The sequence below is a fragment of the Ruditapes philippinarum genome, unplaced genomic scaffold (genome assembly GCF_026571515.1).
Source record: "Ruditapes philippinarum isolate M1 unplaced genomic scaffold, ASM2657151v2 ctg10772_1_1_1_1, whole genome shotgun sequence".
NCBI lineage: Eukaryota > Metazoa > Mollusca > Bivalvia > Venerida > Veneridae > Ruditapes > Ruditapes philippinarum.
The window spans coordinates 1-20,084 of NW_026855216.1; the positions used below are offsets into that span (position 1 = coordinate 1).

General features: G+C 33.9%; 2 protein-coding genes across 2 annotated transcripts; one reads left to right on the forward strand and one right to left on the reverse strand.

Moving 5' to 3' along the window:
* Window positions 1-10,862: 10,862 nt before the first annotated feature.
* LOC132742519 (uncharacterized) lies at window positions 10,863-14,788 on the reverse strand. The gene is made up of 4 exons (XM_060730956.1): window positions 14,754-14,788; window positions 13,643-13,803; window positions 12,523-12,710; window positions 10,863-11,676 (listed from the first exon to the last, which is right to left on the reverse strand). The coding sequence occupies exons 1-4, from the start codon at window positions 14,786-14,788 to the stop codon at window positions 11,170-11,172; spliced, it is 891 nt and encodes a 296-aa protein (XP_060586939.1). The 3' UTR covers window positions 10,863-11,169.
* Window positions 14,789-15,262: 474 nt separating this feature from the next.
* Window positions 15,263-19,568, forward strand: LOC132742517 (uncharacterized). The gene is made up of 2 exons (XM_060730954.1): window positions 15,263-16,448; window positions 17,168-19,568. Exons 1-2 carry the CDS (start codon window positions 15,377-15,379, stop codon window positions 17,440-17,442), a joined length of 1,347 nt encoding a protein of 448 aa, XP_060586937.1. The 5' UTR covers window positions 15,263-15,376; the 3' UTR covers window positions 17,443-19,568.
* Window positions 19,569-20,084: the final 516 nt, after the last annotated feature.

Genomic DNA, 20,084 nt, shown 5'->3' on the forward strand with positions numbered 1-20,084 from the left:
ATTTTTAAGTGCTGGTAATAGTAAATGTTTCTCATTGGGATATCATGGTAACGTATCTGTTTAACTTTAAAGTATAATCCAATTTGCCTCATCATTTCAAGAGTCATTGTGGTTCTAGCATGTATATTGTAGTCAAAATTATTTTTGAATTATGAAATATGATAAAACTCGAGTTCAATAGCAAACTATTAATATGTTACAAGTTCATATTACTCTTACTCAGGTTTACCTTAAGTGTGGTAACGTATCTGTTCAATATATGAGGGACATGCATTTAAGCTGGTAACTTTTTTCGAAATTCACTGTAGAAAACAATAAAAATCGTTCACTTAGCAGGGGCGTAACTGAGCTATTATGATATGTACTCCTTTATAGAGGGGTATGGGGGCATGTTCCCCCGAGAAAATTTTTGGAAGAGATAGTGATATCCTGGTATTTCGTGACTATCTAAAGGCTATATTGAGAACATAGTGCCACCAATGCTTTACAGTGTTTTAACTGTAGTAAATTGGCTATAAGACTAATTGCAACACTGATAGTCAATTCAATGTTTATTTGACTTAAAATTTCAAAAAAAAAAAATGAGTTGCCTCAACTGGGATTTGAACTCTAGACCTCTCGATTTATAAGCGAGCGTGCAAACCACTCGGCCACGGTGAAATTATAAGTTAAAGACCTGAAGAAAACCATATTATTCTAAATTAGGGGTTTGTTACTCTTATTATTTCGACGCTAAACACAGATGTAAAAAATGCTCACATTGTATATGCTTGAACAATCAAACAAGAGGTGCCGTCAAGCTGGGGAGGGAAGTGCCAAAAGCTACCATCCAGCTGATTGGGGGGGGGGGGGGGAGGTGCAAACTCTTTCTTTCCATTCAAACAAATAGTCATCATATTTTGGTCCTAATTATACCCCCACCACAAAATGTGGGGGGGGGGGGGGGGCTATAATGGATTCGCTTTGTCGCGTCGGTCCGTCCGTCGGTCGGTCCGTCTCCATTTTCGTGTCCGCTCTATAACTCCTATACTAATTGAAGGATTTTCTTCAAACTTGGCTCAAATGTTCACCTCAACAAGGGGATGTGCAGAACCATATTGCCATGTGTCAGCTCAAGGTCAAGGTCACAATTGAAGGTCAAATATCAAACACTATCAAATATTACACAGTATGTCGTGTCCGCTCTGTAAGTCCTACACTACTTGAAAGATTTTCTTCAAACTTGGCTCAAATGTTCACCTCAACCAGGGGATGTGCAGAACCCATGTCGCACATGTGTCAGCTCAAGGTCAAGGTCACAATTGAAGGTCAAATATCAAACAATTAAATATTACACAGTATGTCGTGTCCGCTCTGTAAGTCCTACACTACTTGAAAGATTTTCTTCAAACTTGGCTCAAATGTTCACCTCAATAAGGGGATGTGCAGAACCCATGTTGCCCATGTGCCAGCTCAAGGTCAAGGTCACAATTGAAGGTCAAATATCAAACAATCAAATATTACACAGTATGTTGTGTCCGCTCTGTAAGTCCTACACTAATTGAAAGATTTTCTTCAAACTTGGCTCAAATATTCACCTCAACAAGGGGATGTGCAGAACCCATGTTGTCCATGGGTCAGCTCAAGGTCAAGGTCACAATTGAAGGTCAAATATCAAACACTATCAAATATTACATAGTATGTCGTGTCCGCTCTGTAAGTCCTACACTTCTTGAAAGATTTTCTTCAAACTTGGCTCAAATGTTCACCTCAACCAGGGGATGTGCAAAACCCATGTCGCCCATGTGTCAGCTCAAGGTTAAGGTCACAATTGAAGGTCAAATATCAAACAATCAAATATTACACAGTATGCTGTGTCCGCTCTGTAAGTCCTACACTAATTGAAAGACTTTCTTCAAATTTGACTCAAATATTCACCTCAACCAGGAGATGTGCAGAACCCATGTTGCCCATGTGTCAGCTCAAGGTCAAGGTCACAATTGAAGGTCAAATATCAAACAATCTAATATTACACAGTATGTCATGTCCGCTCTGTAAGTCCTACACTAATTGAAAGATTTTCTTCAATCTTGGCTCAAATGTTCATCTCAACCAGGGGATGTGCAGAACTTATGTCACTCTTTTGCTGGCTTAAGGTTAAGGTCACACTTGAAGGTCAAAAATTGACTTCGAAAATATTCTTAAATTTTAACATTCATTTGAATATTTCTAAATCTAGAAAAGGTATTTGCTTGAAACTTAAAATATTTTTGAAGGGTCACAATTCCGATATGCTGTTCGTTTAAGTTTCATAACTCTGTATTGCATTTTAACAAAGTTATGCCCCTTTTTAAGTCTTCAAATTTACATGCAATCAAATATTAGACAATATGTTGTGTCCGCTCTATAAATCCTATACTAATGGAAGAATTTTCTTCAAACTTTACTCAAATTTTCACCTCAACAAGGTTATGTGCCAGAATCCATGTCACCTTTGTGCCGGCTAAAGGTCAAGGTCACACTTGAAAGTCAAAAATTAACTTAGAAAATGTTCTTAAATTTTAACATGTACTTGAATAATTTCTGAAAACTAGCGCAGGCATTTGCTTGAAACTTAAAAGATATGAGGTGTGGCAAATAAGATATGCAGGTCAAGTTTCATTACTCTGTATTGCATCTTGACAAAGTTATGCCCCTTTTTAAGTCTTCAAATTTACATACAACCAATACTAGACAATATATTGTGTCTACTCTATAAATTCTATACTAATGGAAGGATTTTCTTCAAACTTTACTCAAATGTTCAACCAAACTGGGTGATGTGCAAAACCCATCTTACCTTGTGCCAGATTAAGGTCAAGGCCACACTTGAAGGTCAAAAATTGACTTATAAATAAAATGTTTAATACATTGGGAAAATGAAAGGTTATTTGTACATGTTTCGAACATGATTTGATAATATATATTTATACTATTACCTGTGTACAATTAGTCTTTTTTTTCACCAGAGATAATTTCTTTTTATGTATTTGTGCCACATAAGTTATTCCCTTAACCATCTTTCAAAGTGGTCTTCTGTCAAGGACATTGGTGGGGGTATGAATCGCATTCAGCGATAGTTCTAGTTTTATTTAAACTTTCTTATTTGACGTTTACAGTCAAGGTCATTTACAAAATGCTTCAGATATTCAGCATGTTGGTGTTGTTTTGTCCCAGTATGAATCTAAGCAAACTTAAAAGAACTGGACCATGACAGTCAAGGTCACTTTGAGGTCAAGGTAATAATTGCAATAATTCCACATGTCAGTTTGTCAAACTATAAAATAAGTATATGCATACATTTTGAAGTTATCAATATCAAGGCAAAATTCAATAATTTGACATGGACAGTCAAGGTCATTTTAAGATCATGATCTTATTTGAATTATTAAACACATCTGTTGTGTCATAAGTATTGCATTGGCCAAGTATGAATCAAATCTGTAAATAAAATAACGAAGATATCAAATCTAAGCAAAGTTCAATAATTCAGGTCAAGGTCAAACCTGATTTATTTCACAAGTTGGTGTTGTCTTGTCCCAGCATAAGTGAACTTGTAAATACATTTGTAAATAATAAATTAATTACAATTTCAGCTAATAAACAGCTGGACTATAACGTCAAAGTCATATAAAAATTATTAACAAGTTGGTTTTAAATTACTTTGACCAAATAGGAATCAAATCCATTAACAAATACCAGGTTATCCTAAATTCAATAACGTGACCTTCAAGTCAATGTTACTTAAAGGTCTAACTGAGTAATTCGTCATGCTGGTTTTGTCATGTGTTGTTGCGTCTAAGATTACATAAATACAAGAGGGCCATGATGGCCCTGAGGTCGCTCACCTGTATAAAGGCCCCCCGGAGTGGGGCCAATTTTAACCCAAGGGCTTTTATTTGAACAAACTTGGTAGACACCCAAAAAAAATGTTTCATGCTAAACATCTAACCTCTAGCTCATTTGGGTTTTTAAAAGAAGATTTTTTAAGTTTTTACTATACACATATAGATAAAAACAATGACACCTCTGGGGCGGGGCCAATTTTGACCCCAGTGCTTTTATTTGAACAAACTTTGTAGACACTTACTAGAAGATTTTTCATGCTTAATATCTAAACTCTAAACTCTAGCCATTTGGGTTTTTTTAAAGAAGATTTTTAAGTTTTTGCCATACACATATAAGGAAAATCAATGACCCCCCGGGGCAGGACCAATTTTGACCCCAGGGCTTTTATTTGAACAGACTTGGTAGCCACCCTTTAGAACTTGTTTTTTGCCACACACATATAAGGAAAATCAATGACCCCCCCCCCCCCCGAAGGGGCCAATTTTTACCCCAGGGCTTTTATTTAAACAAACTTTGTAGACACTACTAAGAAGATTGTTCATGATTAATATATAAACTCTAGCTATTTGGGTTTTTTCAAAGAAGATTTTTAAGTTTTTGCCATACGCATATGGAAAATCAATGACCCCCCTGGGGCGGGGCCAATTTTGACCCCAGGGCTTTTATTTGAACAAACTTTGTAGACACTCACTAGAAGATGTTTCATGCTTAATATCTAAACTCTACCTATTTTTTTTTTAAAGAAGATTTTTAAGTTTTTGCTTTACACACATAAGGAAAATCAATGACCCCCGGGGCGGGGCCAATTTTGACCCAATGGCATTTATTTGAACAAACTTTGTAGACACCCATTAGAACATGTTTCATGCTAAATATCGTAGCTCTATCTCATTGGGTTCTGTAAAAGAAGATTTTTTAAGTTTTTACTATATGCATATAGGGAAAATCAATAACCCCTTGGGGCGGGGCCAATTTTGACCCAAGGGCTTTTATTTGCACAAACTTGGTAGACACTCATTAGAAGATGTTTCAAGTATAATATCTAAGGTCTAGCTCTTTGGGTTCTTTAAAAGAATTTTTTTTAAGTTTTTACTATATGCGTATAGAGAAAATCAATGACCCCCTGGGGCGGGGACAATTTTGACCCAGGGCTTTTGTTTGAACAGACTTGGTAGACACTCACTAGAAGATGTTTCATGCCAAATATCTAAGCTCTAGCTCTTTGGGGTTTTTAAAAGAAGATATTTAAAGTTTTTTCTTTCGGTTGCCATGGCAACCAGAGTTCTGCATGGAATTAAATTCTTTGAACAATTTTTAATGGTGACCACCAAAGGAACATTCCTGTGAAGTTTGGATGAAATTGGCTTAGTGGTTTATGAGGAGATGTCATTTAAAGTAAAAGTTTACGGACGGACGACGGACGGACGCCGGACGGACGCCGGACGAAAAGCGATCACAAAAGCTAAAAACAAGATTGCATTTGTGAAAAATGCTATAGCACCGCATTAATACAACACTAAAAAGTAGTGTATGAACAGATTTTTTTTGTTTCTATACAATTGAAGATTGTCATAATGCAAAGATCCCTGACCTATGTAATTCTTATTATCAGATTAGTTTTTAAATCTATTGTTATTCAAATAAAAGATCAGAGTAGGAATATATCAATGCAGTTGAGTCTAGTGAATTTGGTGATGAAGGTCATATTTCACACAGCCTTAATTTCATGACTACATCAAAGGACAACACAGTAAGACACTTTGTCAAAATCTAGGTCAGCTGATATCAAAGTTCACTTTACATCTTAATCTGTGCACATGGTTCAAATTTCATAGCTGTACATCAAAGGGCAAGAAAGTAGGTCACTGTCCCCTTGGGCAAGGCAAAATTTTGACACAAGGGTTAAATTCAAAACAATCTTGATACAGGTCCATCAAACAACATTTCAAGTCAAATATCTAAGTTGTAGCTTTCTCCAATTCAGAAAACATTGGTTTTAGTTTGGGTTTTTACTATGTGTACATAATGAAAATCAATGCCCACGGGCAGGGCCAATTTTGACACCAGGGGAAAAAATTTGAACAACTTTGGTAGAGGACCTATAGATGATATTATATAGCAAACATCAAAACTCTATGCCTTGTACCTTCAGACAAAAAGATTTTTTATTTTTTTTTACTATATGTACATAATGAAGATCAATGACCCCCAGGGCGGAGCCAATATTGACCCCAGGGCTATAATTTGAACAATCTTGATAGAGGTTCATTTCGCAAAATATCTAACCTATAGCCTTTGTCAATTCAGAGAAGAAGATTTTTCAAGATTTTACTTTATAAGATGGATTTCGTAAGCATGCAGGTATTATAAGGAAAACTATCGCCTCTTGGGCAGGGCAATTTTAACACTAGGGGCATAATTAAAACAACTTTAGTAGAGGACCCTAAATGAGATTATATACCAAATATCAAAGCTCTAAGCCCTGTACCTTCAGACAAGGAAATTTTTTTTATTTTTTTACTATATGTACATAGTGAAAATCAATGACCCCCTGGGGTGGGGCCAATTTTGACCCCAGGGCTATAATTTGTACAATCTTGCTAGAGGTTCACTACACAATGTTTCATGCAAAATATCTAACCTCTAGCCTTTGTCAATTTAGAGAAGATGATTTTTTACGTTTTTACTATATACATATAAGGAAAACCTGACCCCCGGGCGGGGCTAATTTTGACACAAGAGGCAAAATTTGAACAACTTTGGTAGAGTACCTATAGATGATATCATATAACAAATATTAAAGCTCTAAGCCTTGTACCTTCAGACAAAAAGATTATTTGATTTTTTACTATATGTACATATTGAAAATCAATGACCCCGGGGCGGGGCCAATTTTGACCCAAGGGCTCTAATTTGAACAATCTTGGTAGAGGTTCACGACACAATGTTTCATACAAAATATCTAACCTCTAGCATTTGTCATTTGCTAGAAGAAATTTGAACAACTTTGTTAGAGTACCTATAGATAATAACACATACCAAATATCAAGCCTCTAAGCCTTGCACCTTCGGACAAGAAGGTATTTTAAGTTTTTACTATATGTACAAATAGTGAAAATCAATGACCCCCCGGGGCGGGCCAATTTTGACCCCATGGCTATAATTTGAACAATCTTGGTAGAGATCTACCAGACAATGCCTTATGCAAAATATCTAAGCTCTAGGCCTTTTGGGTCTTTACAAGAAGATTTTTAAAATTCATTCTTATAATTCCTTTTGGTTGCGATAGGCAACCAGATTTCTGCATGGAATGAAATTCTTTGAACAACTTTGGAAGCCCTTTACCAAAGGATCAATCATGCCAAGATTGGTTAAAATTGGACTACCGGTTTTTCACAAGAAGATTTTTTAAGTTCACCATATAATATCAAGAACACACAAACATACATACAAACAGACACACACACAGGCTAATCGCTATATGCCACCGCATCGCAGATGCTGCGGTGACATAAAAAGTGGTGACAGTTTATGAAAAGTCAATAATTTGACTTTTACAGCCAAGGTCTCTCAAGTTCAAGGTCAAATCTGAATTATTAAACATGTCTGTCATAAGAGTGGTGAGTAAATAAATAACAAGAAATGTAGAACGACACATATGCCACCCTTTCTGGCCCTTGACTCACATTATTGGTAATTTTGTTATAGAAACTTGCCATAAATGGGTACATGGAAGTGTTCAATTATGGAAACAAGAGCTGTAACCCAAGTGACGAATGCCCCCGAAAAGGTTTCGTAAGCATGCAGGTTTTATGAAAAAAAAGAATGAAAGTTACTAATTGCTGAATATTGTTCTTTGTATTATTGTACATGTAATCTCTAATTATGGTAGCGTGAACTTTCAAAATATAAGTGTGACCTTGACCTTTGAAGAAGGGACCTGGTTCCTAGACGGGACAGAATGTGGTAACGAGAAAGACATTTGTGCCAAGTAATTTCAAAATCCCTCAAAGCATGACAAAGTAACAGTCTGGACATGAATGTGTATCTTCAAAGTCTTCTCAAAGATTGAGAACATTCTATAAGTGTGACCTTGACCTTGAAGGTAGGGACATGGGTCTTAGTCGCGACATGTCATCTTAATGTGATAGACATTTATGCCTAGTTATTTTAAAATCCTTCGATGCATGACGAAGTTACAGTCCGGACACAAAATTAATGTGTGTACCTATAAACTCTAATTGTGAAAAAGTGAACTTCAAAATGGTTCTGTGACCTTGACCTATGAGGTAGGGACTTGATTATTAGAAGTGACACACCGTCTTGATGTGGTAGACATTAATGCCAAGTTTTCCTAAAATCCTTCCATGCATGACAAAATAACAATCCGGACACAAATGTGTGTACCTATAAATACTTATTGTGATAAAGTGAAACTTCAAAATGTTAGTGTGACCTTGACCTTTGTGGAAGGGACATGATTTTTGGATGCGACACATTGTCTTGATGTGGAAGACATTTATGCCAAGTTTTTTTAAAATCCTTCCATGCATGACAAAATAACAATCCGGACACAAATGTGTGTACCTTTAAATACTTTTGTGATAAAGTGAAACTTCAAAATGTTAGTGTGACCTTAACCTTTGTGGTAGGGACGAGATTATTAGATGCGACACATTGTCTTGATGTCCAAGTTAATCTAAAATCCTTCCATGCATGACAAAGTTACAAACCGGACATGATTGTATGTACATATTAATTCTAATTGTGATAATGTGAAACTTCAAATGTTAGTGTGACCTTTACCTTTGAGGTAAGGACGTAATTCTTGGACGCGACACATCGTCTTCATGCGGTAGACATATATGCCTAGTAATTTTAAAATCATATGATGTATAACAAAGTTACAGTCCGGACACAAATGTGTGTACCTATTTACTCTAATTGTGATAATGTGAAACTTCGAAATGATTGTGTGACCTTGACCTTTGAGGTAGGGATGTGATACTTGGACGCGACACATTGTCTTGATTTGGTAGACATTTGTGCCAAGTTATTTTAAGGTAGACCATGGGTAATGGGCACTACATGGAACTGTAAAATTGACAACATAGGACAGTTATACGTCTTCAACGTCACCTGTATGCAAAATTTAAATAAAATTTACTGTGTGGTTTAAGAGTTATGGATATATTTCTGAACTAAGACGTTGCCATTAGAAGGGCTTATTTTCAGAAATGATGAAACTTTAAATAATCTATAATATTATCATTATGAAAAATGTTTTTCTAATAGTTACTCATTGTTAAGGAACAAATAATAATATTCAGGTAACAAATTACACAAGCAAAATGTTTGTTTCTATAATATGTATAACAAGAGCTGTCGGTAGGACAGCAACGCTCGACTTTTCTTAGTGCTTGATAGTAAAAAAAACCTGATAATGTAAAATTTTCTAAGTAAAGAAAAGGGTAAATTTTTTCTTTAAATCCATATTACAGATATAGGCCTTGGAGAGACTCCTATTATGCTCTCAAAAATGAGTATAAAATTTCAACTTGCTTCAAAGCCGTATGTCAGTGGACTTTGAAAATATTTAAGGTATAACAAAAACTTTAACGTAAATTCTAAGTCGAAAAAGGGGCAAAATTCTGTCAAAATGCTTGATACAGTTACCTCCTCCTGTCTATAGGTTGGAGTCATGATGATAAATAAGTGTGTGAAAAGTTTCAAAGCCATATGTCAATGGACTTTGAAAATATTTGAGGTATTACAAAAACTTTAACCTAAATTCTAAGTCCAAAAAGGGGCAAAATTCTGTCAAAATGCTAAATACAGTTACCTCCTACTGTCTGCAGGTTGGGGTCATGATGGTGAACAAGTGTGCAAAGTTTCAAAGCCATATGTCAATGAACTTTGAAAATATTTGAGGTATTACAAAACTTTAACGTAAATTCTAAGTCGAAAAAGGGGCAAAATTCTGTCAAAATGCTTGATACAGTTACCTCCTCCTGTCTATAGGTTGGAGTCATGATGATGAATAAGTGTGAAAAGTTTCAAAGCCATATGTCAATGGACTTTGAAAATATTTGAGGTATTACAAAAACTTTAACGTAAATTCTAAGTCAAAAAAGGGGCATAATTCTGTCAAAATGCTTGATACAGTTACCTCCTCCTGTCTACAGGTTGGGGTCATGATGGTGAACAAGTGTGCAAAGTTTCAAAGCCATATGTCAATGAACTTTGAAAATATTTGAGGTATTACAAAAACTTTAACGAAAATTCTAAGTCGAAAAAGGGGCATAATTCTGTCAAAATGCTTGATACAGTTACCTCCTCCTGTCTACAGGTTGGGGTCATGATGGTGAACAAGTGTGCAAAGTTTCAAAGCCATATGTCAATGAACTTTGAAAATATTTGAGGTATTACAAAAACTTTAACGTAAATTCTAAGTCGAAAAAGGGGCATAATTCTGTCAAAATGCTTGATACAGTTACCTCCCCCTGTCTACAGGTAGGGGTCATGATGGTGAACAAGTGTGCAAAGTTTCAAAGCCATATGTCAATGGACTTTGAAAATATTTGAGGTATTACAAAAACTTAAACATAAGTGTTTACGCCAACGCGGACGCCAATGCCGACGCTCGTGTGACTACAATAGCTCTACTTATTCTTATCGAATAGTCGAGCTAAAAATGTTACCCTATCCCACCCACTTTAAATACTAATTTTACCATTTTCCTATATAAAATGCCTTATTCAAAATATCCCTTAAATTTACCATAATGAGAGGCTATTTTCAAAGTTTGCCTAAATTTTCTTAAAAGTATATTGGTTGATCATGCCAAATATAAAATACTTTAACCTAGTAGTTTTCATTTTATAAAACTTTGAAAATATTTGGTATCATTTTTGCTATTTTGGCATTATCTAGCAAATAAATACCTACAATAATTATATAATTTAAATCAAACCTATTTTGCTTCCATAAGGGATCAGAGAGATAAATAAATAATGTTAAAAAGAAAACAAGAGGGCCATGATGGCCCTGAGTCGCTCACCAAACACTGAATTTTACTATAAGAAAATTGACCTACATAGCAATAATTCAAGAAATATGGTTTTATATAAATGTATCGCGAAATAAATCTCCATATGGCTCCTATTTCCTCTTCAGTCAAATGAGTCCATTTTACTTCCATATTCAAACACCAAATTTTACATGTTTTTTTTATTAATTACTGTCAATGTTTCACACAAACAAGAAATCTTTTAACAATGTAATGTTTTTATCTATTTGTGATTATGAAGGCTGGACTATATCATTAACATTTCTTGTCTTTCTTTCTATTTTTTTAAGTACTGGTAAGGCAAGCCAATAATTTTCACAAACATTATTACAAGGTGATGTAACATCATCACTGTATTTTTCAAGGACTGAACCAACGTGCTTGAAGAAATCAGCCTTATAACCAATATCCATTATCTCCTCCGCAACTCCAATGCAGCAATATCTAAAGTTCAAAACTAACCACAGTGTAATAACTGTTTCAATCTTTTGATATCTATCTCCAATAAACAGATCAAAACGAGGGGTTTCAAAAAATATATCATTCTCTGAATCATACATACAAACAGCAACCTGTGACTTTGATATTATAATACTTGGAATAAGGAAATTTTCTAGTTCAGGATGATTTTTCTTTTGCAAGAAAGAGAACACTATTGCTTCAGTCCTAATTTGTTCTCTGCAGGCGACCATTAGAACACTTGTCTTCATCATTTGAATCTGTTTCTTCTGTATCCAATGCTGTCACAGCAACATCAGTCAGAATGTCAGCCTGTCCATGCCAGTAAGATGGGACACCTGTCAAAAGATAATTGTTTAATTAACAATGTCAGGATAGGCAGCAAACTTGCCATAATTGTCAAAAATCATCCATCAGACATTATGTATTTCTTCCAAATATTTGGTCACAAATACTTAGGTTTACTCTATAAGTCTTATGAATTATTTTTAGTGATCCCAAAACAAACCATTTGATAAGCATGTATATTTTATTAAATTGAGGTTATAATACCTCTTGTTTTGCCTTACTACACTTTTTGTGTTATAATGCCTATTTTTCCACCTAATGAAGCTTTTACTACAGGTAATAACAACTTTCGTTTTGTGTTATAAGGACTTTATTTGAGTTATTATGCCATTTGTTTCACGTTATAATGCATTTATTTGTGTTATTACTCCTTCTTTCCAATATTTCATTTTATTTAACTACTATATTAGGCTTTCGTTACAATCAGTGTAAAGCATAATGTAAAATTTGCTGTAAATAATTAACACATTAAAAATTCTTTCCAAGGACAGTTGATTTATTGCAAGATTTAACAGTCTAAGTTTTGTTTAATCTGTCAATGCTTTCCAGATTTTTTTTTAAAATTATAACATTACAAGTGTTCAGTTTATTGGCAGCAATACTCAGCAAAGGGAGATAATTGAAAGATATAAACCACAGTTATGGTTCTTTCTGGCATGTATCAGTATATACTAATATACATGTTCATGTATATTTTTTATTATCACAGTTAATTTTATGATTATTTGCAATACATCATGTCAATTTGTGTACAGTGAGGTTTTAACAATATAATTTACCACAAACAAAAAACTAAAAACAGCATTACCAAATGATGTGTCTCCGTAAGTTCCAGACAATTTCTCCCCACAGCCATAGGGACAAACTATATATCTGCTTTTCCCACTGCATTTGCTGTCAAGTAAGTAACTAGAACTAACAGTAAGTTTTGAAAGTAAATGGTGGGTGAGTGCCTTTTCTGTTGAGCCTGAAAGAGCAATAAGGAAACAATTGTATTCACAAATGTATAAATATCATGATCACATATTTGGCATACCATTAGGAGAGCAATTTCATAAAGCTGCTATTTCTAAGTACCTTTCTTAGAAGAAAACATTGTATGATACTAAAGTTACTAGTTGAAAATTGAACCTCTTTTAAAATTAATTTAAACAAAATTAAAGGGTGTTATGATTAAATTGTGTGAAGCCATGTCACTGCTTAATGTCACTGCTTAATTTTGGTTGATTCCTGATAATCATGAATGAAAAAAAATAATCTTGAAGCAAAAACACATCTGAAATAGTAAGCTTGAAAAACAGTGAAAATTTGAGTACTTTTGTATATGCCAATATAGGCTTACTTGTTTATTAAGGTATCAATTTCATGGTGTGATTTTTTTTCATTACAGTACAACCCTGCATAGCAGCACTCTTTGGGAGAAAAGATTTTGGTTGTTGCAGAGAGGGATTGTACTAGAAATATCTAATTAATTAATAATACTTGTTGTTGCTGCTCTGAAGAGGATGTATATCATTTTATGACAGCATACATATTTCTATGAAGAAATTTCCGCATGTAATAATCAAACTTTAACCAGGCTCATCGATCATTTAAGCTTTGGGGCTACAATTTGTAAACAAATGAATAACACAAATTTCGTGGACTTGAAAGGTTCCAGATAAGCATCAAAACACATCACATTGCATCTTTTGATCTAAAGGAACATAAAAAAGAGTCAGTGGGAACAAGTCCCAAGACCACTTAAGCAAATCAGCCTACGTTGTACTTGCACAGAAGCTCATTATAATTAAATATGAGTATTTTAAGTGAAAATACCCAAATATAATCTCATTTGAAACAGCAATTTGTATTTCTTTATATGTCAGAAAGATGCCATGAAGACATATATGCTCTTACCTTTGTCTGACAAAAGTTTCAGTAACTTTGCCAAAGTCAGTCTAGCACCTTTCCTTTGAGGGATGCATTCTGGAGATCTTATGAAGGCCTCCAGCAAATCAAATCCATATTGAAAAATACCACTTAAATGAAAGTCTTTGGGTACTGAGAAAGATTCACATCTGGTACAAGGTTGACAAAGCTCTTTGCAATCACAAGTTGCTTTGGAAAAAGTATAGAACTAAGAGCATCACAATATTTTATTTTCATGACTCCTACCCCATAACTAGAGTGTCTGTTGTAGATTGACTCCAATGCTTATTCTAGACTTTGCAACTTATCATTGTGAAAAGACAAAAAAAAGTTCATGGTCTTCATCTGTCTTTTCGAAATGTTCAAACTTGACAAAACATCTGAAGAGACCACTACCAGAGTAGACGACAAGACACCAGAAATAAAGCGGAATGATATATACATTTAGTCTGTAAAGGGGAAATGAAGTTTCCCATACATCACGATGAACATTTGATTAAATTCGTGTTAACTATAATAAATTATGTTACATGTATTTATGTCTTTGATGTAATCTGGAGCTTCTTTTTTGTTAAAAGAGAAATAAACTACTTCACATGATTTATTTGCAAATCACTGAAAGGGTTACGCCGCTTAAAACTTTAACTATCTGTTGTATCATAGTTTGGGGACCTTTCTGTTGAAAATGTGACAGAGTTAAATCGTATATGCACAGTGCGTTAACTGGAGTGCAGGTATTAGTTACCCGCACTCCAGAGCATGCCCATAGATTGGTTCATCCGGGGTTTACATATTGTGACGATAGAGAGAGGGAAAGCGATGGCAATATCATATTCAGATGCTCGTTCATTGGTTATTGTTTTGTGGGGTTTCATATTGTGGTATCAGGGAACGTGTTTTTATGTTTGACTATGATACAAAAGAGAAAGAACATCAAAACACTCGGCAATCTGATTTATACTCGGGGACAACGCACCCTCGTACAAATCAAAAAGCCTCGTGCTTCGATGCTCTTTCTATTACTTCGTGAGAAATCTAAAAATCTTGCTGGAAGTTGTACACACAGATTTTGTTTGAAGAAATTTCGAAACAAGGTTACTTGGCATAGTCTAGAATGATTGTTTCACTTTTCATCGCTACAACATTATTAGATACGATAATATATCGTTTATTCCCTGAAATTCTGTTTATTTGTTAGACATGTATCAGACGGCACCAATGCTCTACTTACATGAAAATAGTACGTAAATGCTAATCGTGCATTAAATTGTTTTAAGAAATACTATAACACGTGCTAAATCTTTTTTTTCACTTGGAAGACAAATGCCTTAAGAATAAACTTGAAAAATAAAATAAAAATGTAACAGCATTTCTTCACGTTGAAAATTAAAGATCTATAATTCAGTGTTAACATTTGAAGGAAATTATTCATGGGGGGGGGGGTATAATGTCATTATTTATTGCATTATCTGTAAAAAAGCTGATTTGCTTTAAAACTTTAAAAAGCCATACTAGTGGTATTGTTTGTAGTTTGTTTGCTTTGATGTTTACGTTATAAAGATTATAAATTATATAGATTGTTTAGTTCTTATTGACACATTTTTTTTTATCTTAAGCTTATTTTTGTCAAATACTTGCACGAATGGTTCTAGTGAAGACGATTAGTAAATTTACGAATCAATGATTGTTCATTAGTGAAAAAGAATACTTGTAATTACAACAATGAAAGCAGTGAAAGTGTTGTTTGCACTAAGTGTTCTAAGCTCTTTTTATTGCAGACAGGTTACACCCGTTCTTCAAGCAGCTGTAGAAGTTGTTTCATTTGGAATAGACGTTTACTCGTTCTTTGATTCAATATTAGGGGAAGACGAGGATAAAAGTCCACCACCGCCTATCGAATATGACAGAATAATTAACAGAATATCAGAAAAAATTGAAGCGTCAACAGACACTGTTGTATTCAAGATTGAACTTCAGTCATACATCTCAGAATTACGTGATGTTGCACTGACTGTAAAACAACTGCTTGCCGAGATGATGGACATAGTTACAGCAAAATCTAAAGAGAAAAGAGAAGAATATCAGAGACGATTTCGCGGGAATTATAGACAGCATCAAACAAAATTGTATAGAATAAAAAATCTTCTTGCTTTCAAAATTGATGTGTCTGGAATTTCAAATACATTATTGGCACTTATTGCAAATGAGTTTGAATGTGGGATGACAAAACTTGAGGAATTTCAGAATTACTATATGACTTTGGTTTCTGATGTTGTTGCACTCTCTCTTTTAAACGAAAGACTTGAAGAAAAAAGTCTTTATAATGACACATTAGCATCTTGGAAAACTGCAACAAGATCTCTGTATACAGACTTTGAAAAGCAGAAAAGTAACTGTAAAGCAAAGTTCTTTGGATTAATAAAGAAAAATTTTGACAAAATAAATGATCCGTCGCAACTGTATCAAAGCAACCAAAATCGGTATCCATACAAAGCAACCGATGTTCTGTTTCTGAGCGGAAGCTATTGCGTTTGGAATCTGAAGAACTATAACAACATCTTAAAAAAGATGCATGAAAGAACATTTACATATGTTGTAATAAACGAAAATAAAAACGAGGCAGCCCATAGCAGAGAGCAATATCTGAAAATAACATCAACAACACAATTTAGGGATTGCTTGGAGGACACTGGCAAAATAATTTCATATTTCGACGTTTTAGGGGAAGATTTGATTTTTTGGCTCATGTTTCCTCAAGATATATCAGACAAATTCAGAATTCTTCTTGATCAAAGTAAGTCTGACTTCAACATTGTTTTCATCTGCATATATTTTGTTAATTCTTTATTTCGATTTATTTACAGTTTTTAAATGATAAGGCACATTCACAGTACATACCAATTTTTGGTGATTTATAGCTTAAATCAATGTTCTGAATATAACTTTTCTAAAAACCTTGTCTGAAATTGAGTTTTTGGCAGATTTAGTCAAGGCTGTTGCGGTAGAAAACAAGTGGTGTCCATTCAGTAACATTAAGTTGGCATAAAGTTTAATGAAGTTTACCTCTTAAATGTTGGGGGCTTATTCTTATTTTTTCAAAGATATTTGCCTGCAGCTCTTATTCCTTTTTCCACAAATTGAAAATGTATGTCATGTAACAGTATTCTATATATTTCATAATCTTTAAGACCATCGGAAAGTTATAATCCTTACGAATTTTTATGCCTACTATGCAAACAAAAGTAAAGTCGCATCAGTTAATTAATAATGAAGTATTTAATTTGTGCAGAAAGTAAACTTTAAGTTACCTACATAATCATGTTAAGAAAATCATGCAAAACAGAACTAAATTCACTTATACATGTAGTTAAGTAAGAGTTGACAATTAAATTGCCGATGCAAAAAACTACAGGATCATATTGATACATTTTAAGCACAATGCCATTTTCATTTCAATCACTAATAAATACAAGAAGGGTGTAAAGGAATACTTCATGATTGTATTAATTTCAGATTCGACTGCTAGCCAGATAAACCATGTACAAGACGGTACAGAATACACAACAATATTGTATGTACGAGCACAGGACATTGAAGTCAACTCTACCCTCACTTTAGCAGACTTTGATACCGTCTTTAATGAAGATACAGTTGAAGAACCCTCTGGCCTAAAAACATGGCAATTTTGGGCTATAATTGGAGGCTCGGCTCTAGTTTTGATAATTACCATTACAATTATTGTAGCAAAGATTTACAAAAAATGTCGTGAATCACGTTTTGATTACTGAAGGAGGGCCAAGTCAGTATAACAATTTAATCAATAAATCGTGTAAAGGATCGCTTGGGTGTGCTGTGAACAATTTTATATACATGTATTATATAATTTCATCTTACAAGCAAATTGTGAAAAACAGTCACCTTACATAGGAATACACTTTTTCTTCTATGTACTGAGACTACATGCAGGTCATTAAAACTCGTAATTCGTCAATTTTTTCTAGTGCACTTCAAGCAGCATGCCTCCAGATTCATACTTATTTCCTGATTATTTTTCCTTTTCTTAAAATCTTTGTACATTTTTCTCAAGGTTGATTTTCTTGAAATATTTTGGCTCATCTGCAGGCATACAGCTTTAAAATTATTCCTCTGTCGTTTCGCCAAGACAAGTAGATTCTATTTGATGTATTTACCAACATCTTTGAAACTAAACTTGAACGTACTGGTACATTATTTTATATCTTGTACACCAAACAACTGACATAGAAGCCCAAGAGAAAAGCGCTATAGTTTACAGTTGTATTGTATCCAATCATATAACTTGTCTTACTTGAGCTCGATTTGGAACTTTACATAGCCTAATCAGCAATAATGATTAATAAAAATGATATCTTCAATATAAAATATAAAATAATTTTTTAATCAAGAAACTGGGACGCTACAAGGGGCAATATTAAAAGAAAAACTCTATCAAGACACCGCTAAAGGTGACACTTATTGTATTAAAAAGCCAATTTCGTTACAAATACTTAACTGCATAAACATAGAATAGAAAAACAAAACAATAATGTTTTTGTTTAGAACTTGGAGCACCTGTAAATGAAGGGGAAAACACTAAGGTCTAGATCACTGAGCTAGAGAATTGCTTTCCTGATTTAGTTACTATTTTTAAAATTGTATTAAACGGTTGTACTAATTTGTAACCGAGTCATCTATTTTATAGTTTGTCAGTACTTCAAGGTACAGGACAAGATTTATATCCTGATTACAAATCAAAATAAACAGATGATTACAATGTTGACAGATACAGAACTCAGACAATCACAGCAAAACTCGCTAGATAAAACGAGACACAGTGCATGTACTATCTCGGACAACTATTTGACACTCATAGGAAGAGTTCGAAGATTAAGTACAAAAACACAATTATAAAAAACATGTGACAGCCTCTTTGTTGAGCCTTTGTCAGGATAACGAACCTTACTTGCAACAACGGTGTTGATATCCGGCCTGCCTCACAAGTGAGGTATTATCGAGGATATATCTTGTTAATTGGTAGCCGAATTGTGCTTATCTCTTTTCAGACAGCTTTGATAATTTGCTTCGTTCTATGATGTTGCTGGTGTTATTTTTGTTCCGTATTCCCTAAATTTACCAGATATTTCAGTTCATTCAACTTTGGTCTTATTTGCATTATTTAGTGTACTTCATTATTTGTTTCCGAACACTGTTATCTATAAAATATACAGAGTGCAAATCGAAGTTAAAAAGTTGTTTTGGAATGCTTTCGGGTGTTTTGTTTTAAAACTATTAATTATCTAGTAAATAGATTTTAGTAGTGAAATTAACTAAGATGAAAATATTGATTTTTCAATCAATATCTTATATGAGGAATCTCAGGGATTGTACCGGCTTGTTATAAATCTTAATAGAACTTCATAATGCTTCCGTCCACGCCCACAATCATATGCTAAGTTCATACAGTAGAGTGTCTCAGTGGTCTCAAACATTTCTGAAATATCATTTTTGTACTGTTCTATGCTATACAAAGAGATATAATTTGCATTGCGAGAATGTTAGATTATTGTGATCGTGTACCCCTAAGACACCAGCTTGAGGGAACGTCATAAGTTCTCTTTTGAATGATACAGCATAAAAGATGACCAAGGTAGCATCAAAATGACAAATCGAAGGAAACCCTGAGCAATGATGAATAACTTACAGTTATATTGAAGACGGAGAATTTTGAATTCTAAATATCGCTTTATCTTTTGTTTTCATAATAACATAGATAAACGATACAGTTTATCAAGGAAGACAAATACAAATTTAGTTCGTAAGTAAAGTAATGTAAGTAGGATTCGAACTTAAGACAAGATAATTTGAGGCTTTGAAGTATTCTTTTATTATGATATCAGAAAAACAAACGTTTCTTCTAAACCCTTGATAACCTAAAACTTAATAGATAATCATATTACCAGATTATGATTTGTCATGTGTAGTGTTTTGTGCTTTATACTTTGCACGTTAAATAATCAGTTATTTTCTATGAAATCCAGTAATTTTTGTAGTCGTTGCACCCTATTAAAAAGAAAAATATATAGCGAGAATATTTCCCGTGACTACTTTAAACACAAACGTGTCAGTACATAACCAACACATACTCGTAAAAGAGCATAAATGAATAAGATCCCAATAGTTAAAATGTGTGTATGCTAATTGCGGTAGGATAAAACGAAAAAAAAAACAACAAAAAAAAAAAACACACAATTTATCAAAACATGTTTTGCTTTAATAAGCTTTATCAGTTGATATGATGCTATTTATACTAATTACCTAAGTTGGAGAACAATATTGTGAAAGTGTAATTTGTAATATCCCAAATTAATAATTGTAATTAATATTGTGTATGTAACATATAACTTCTGCACTT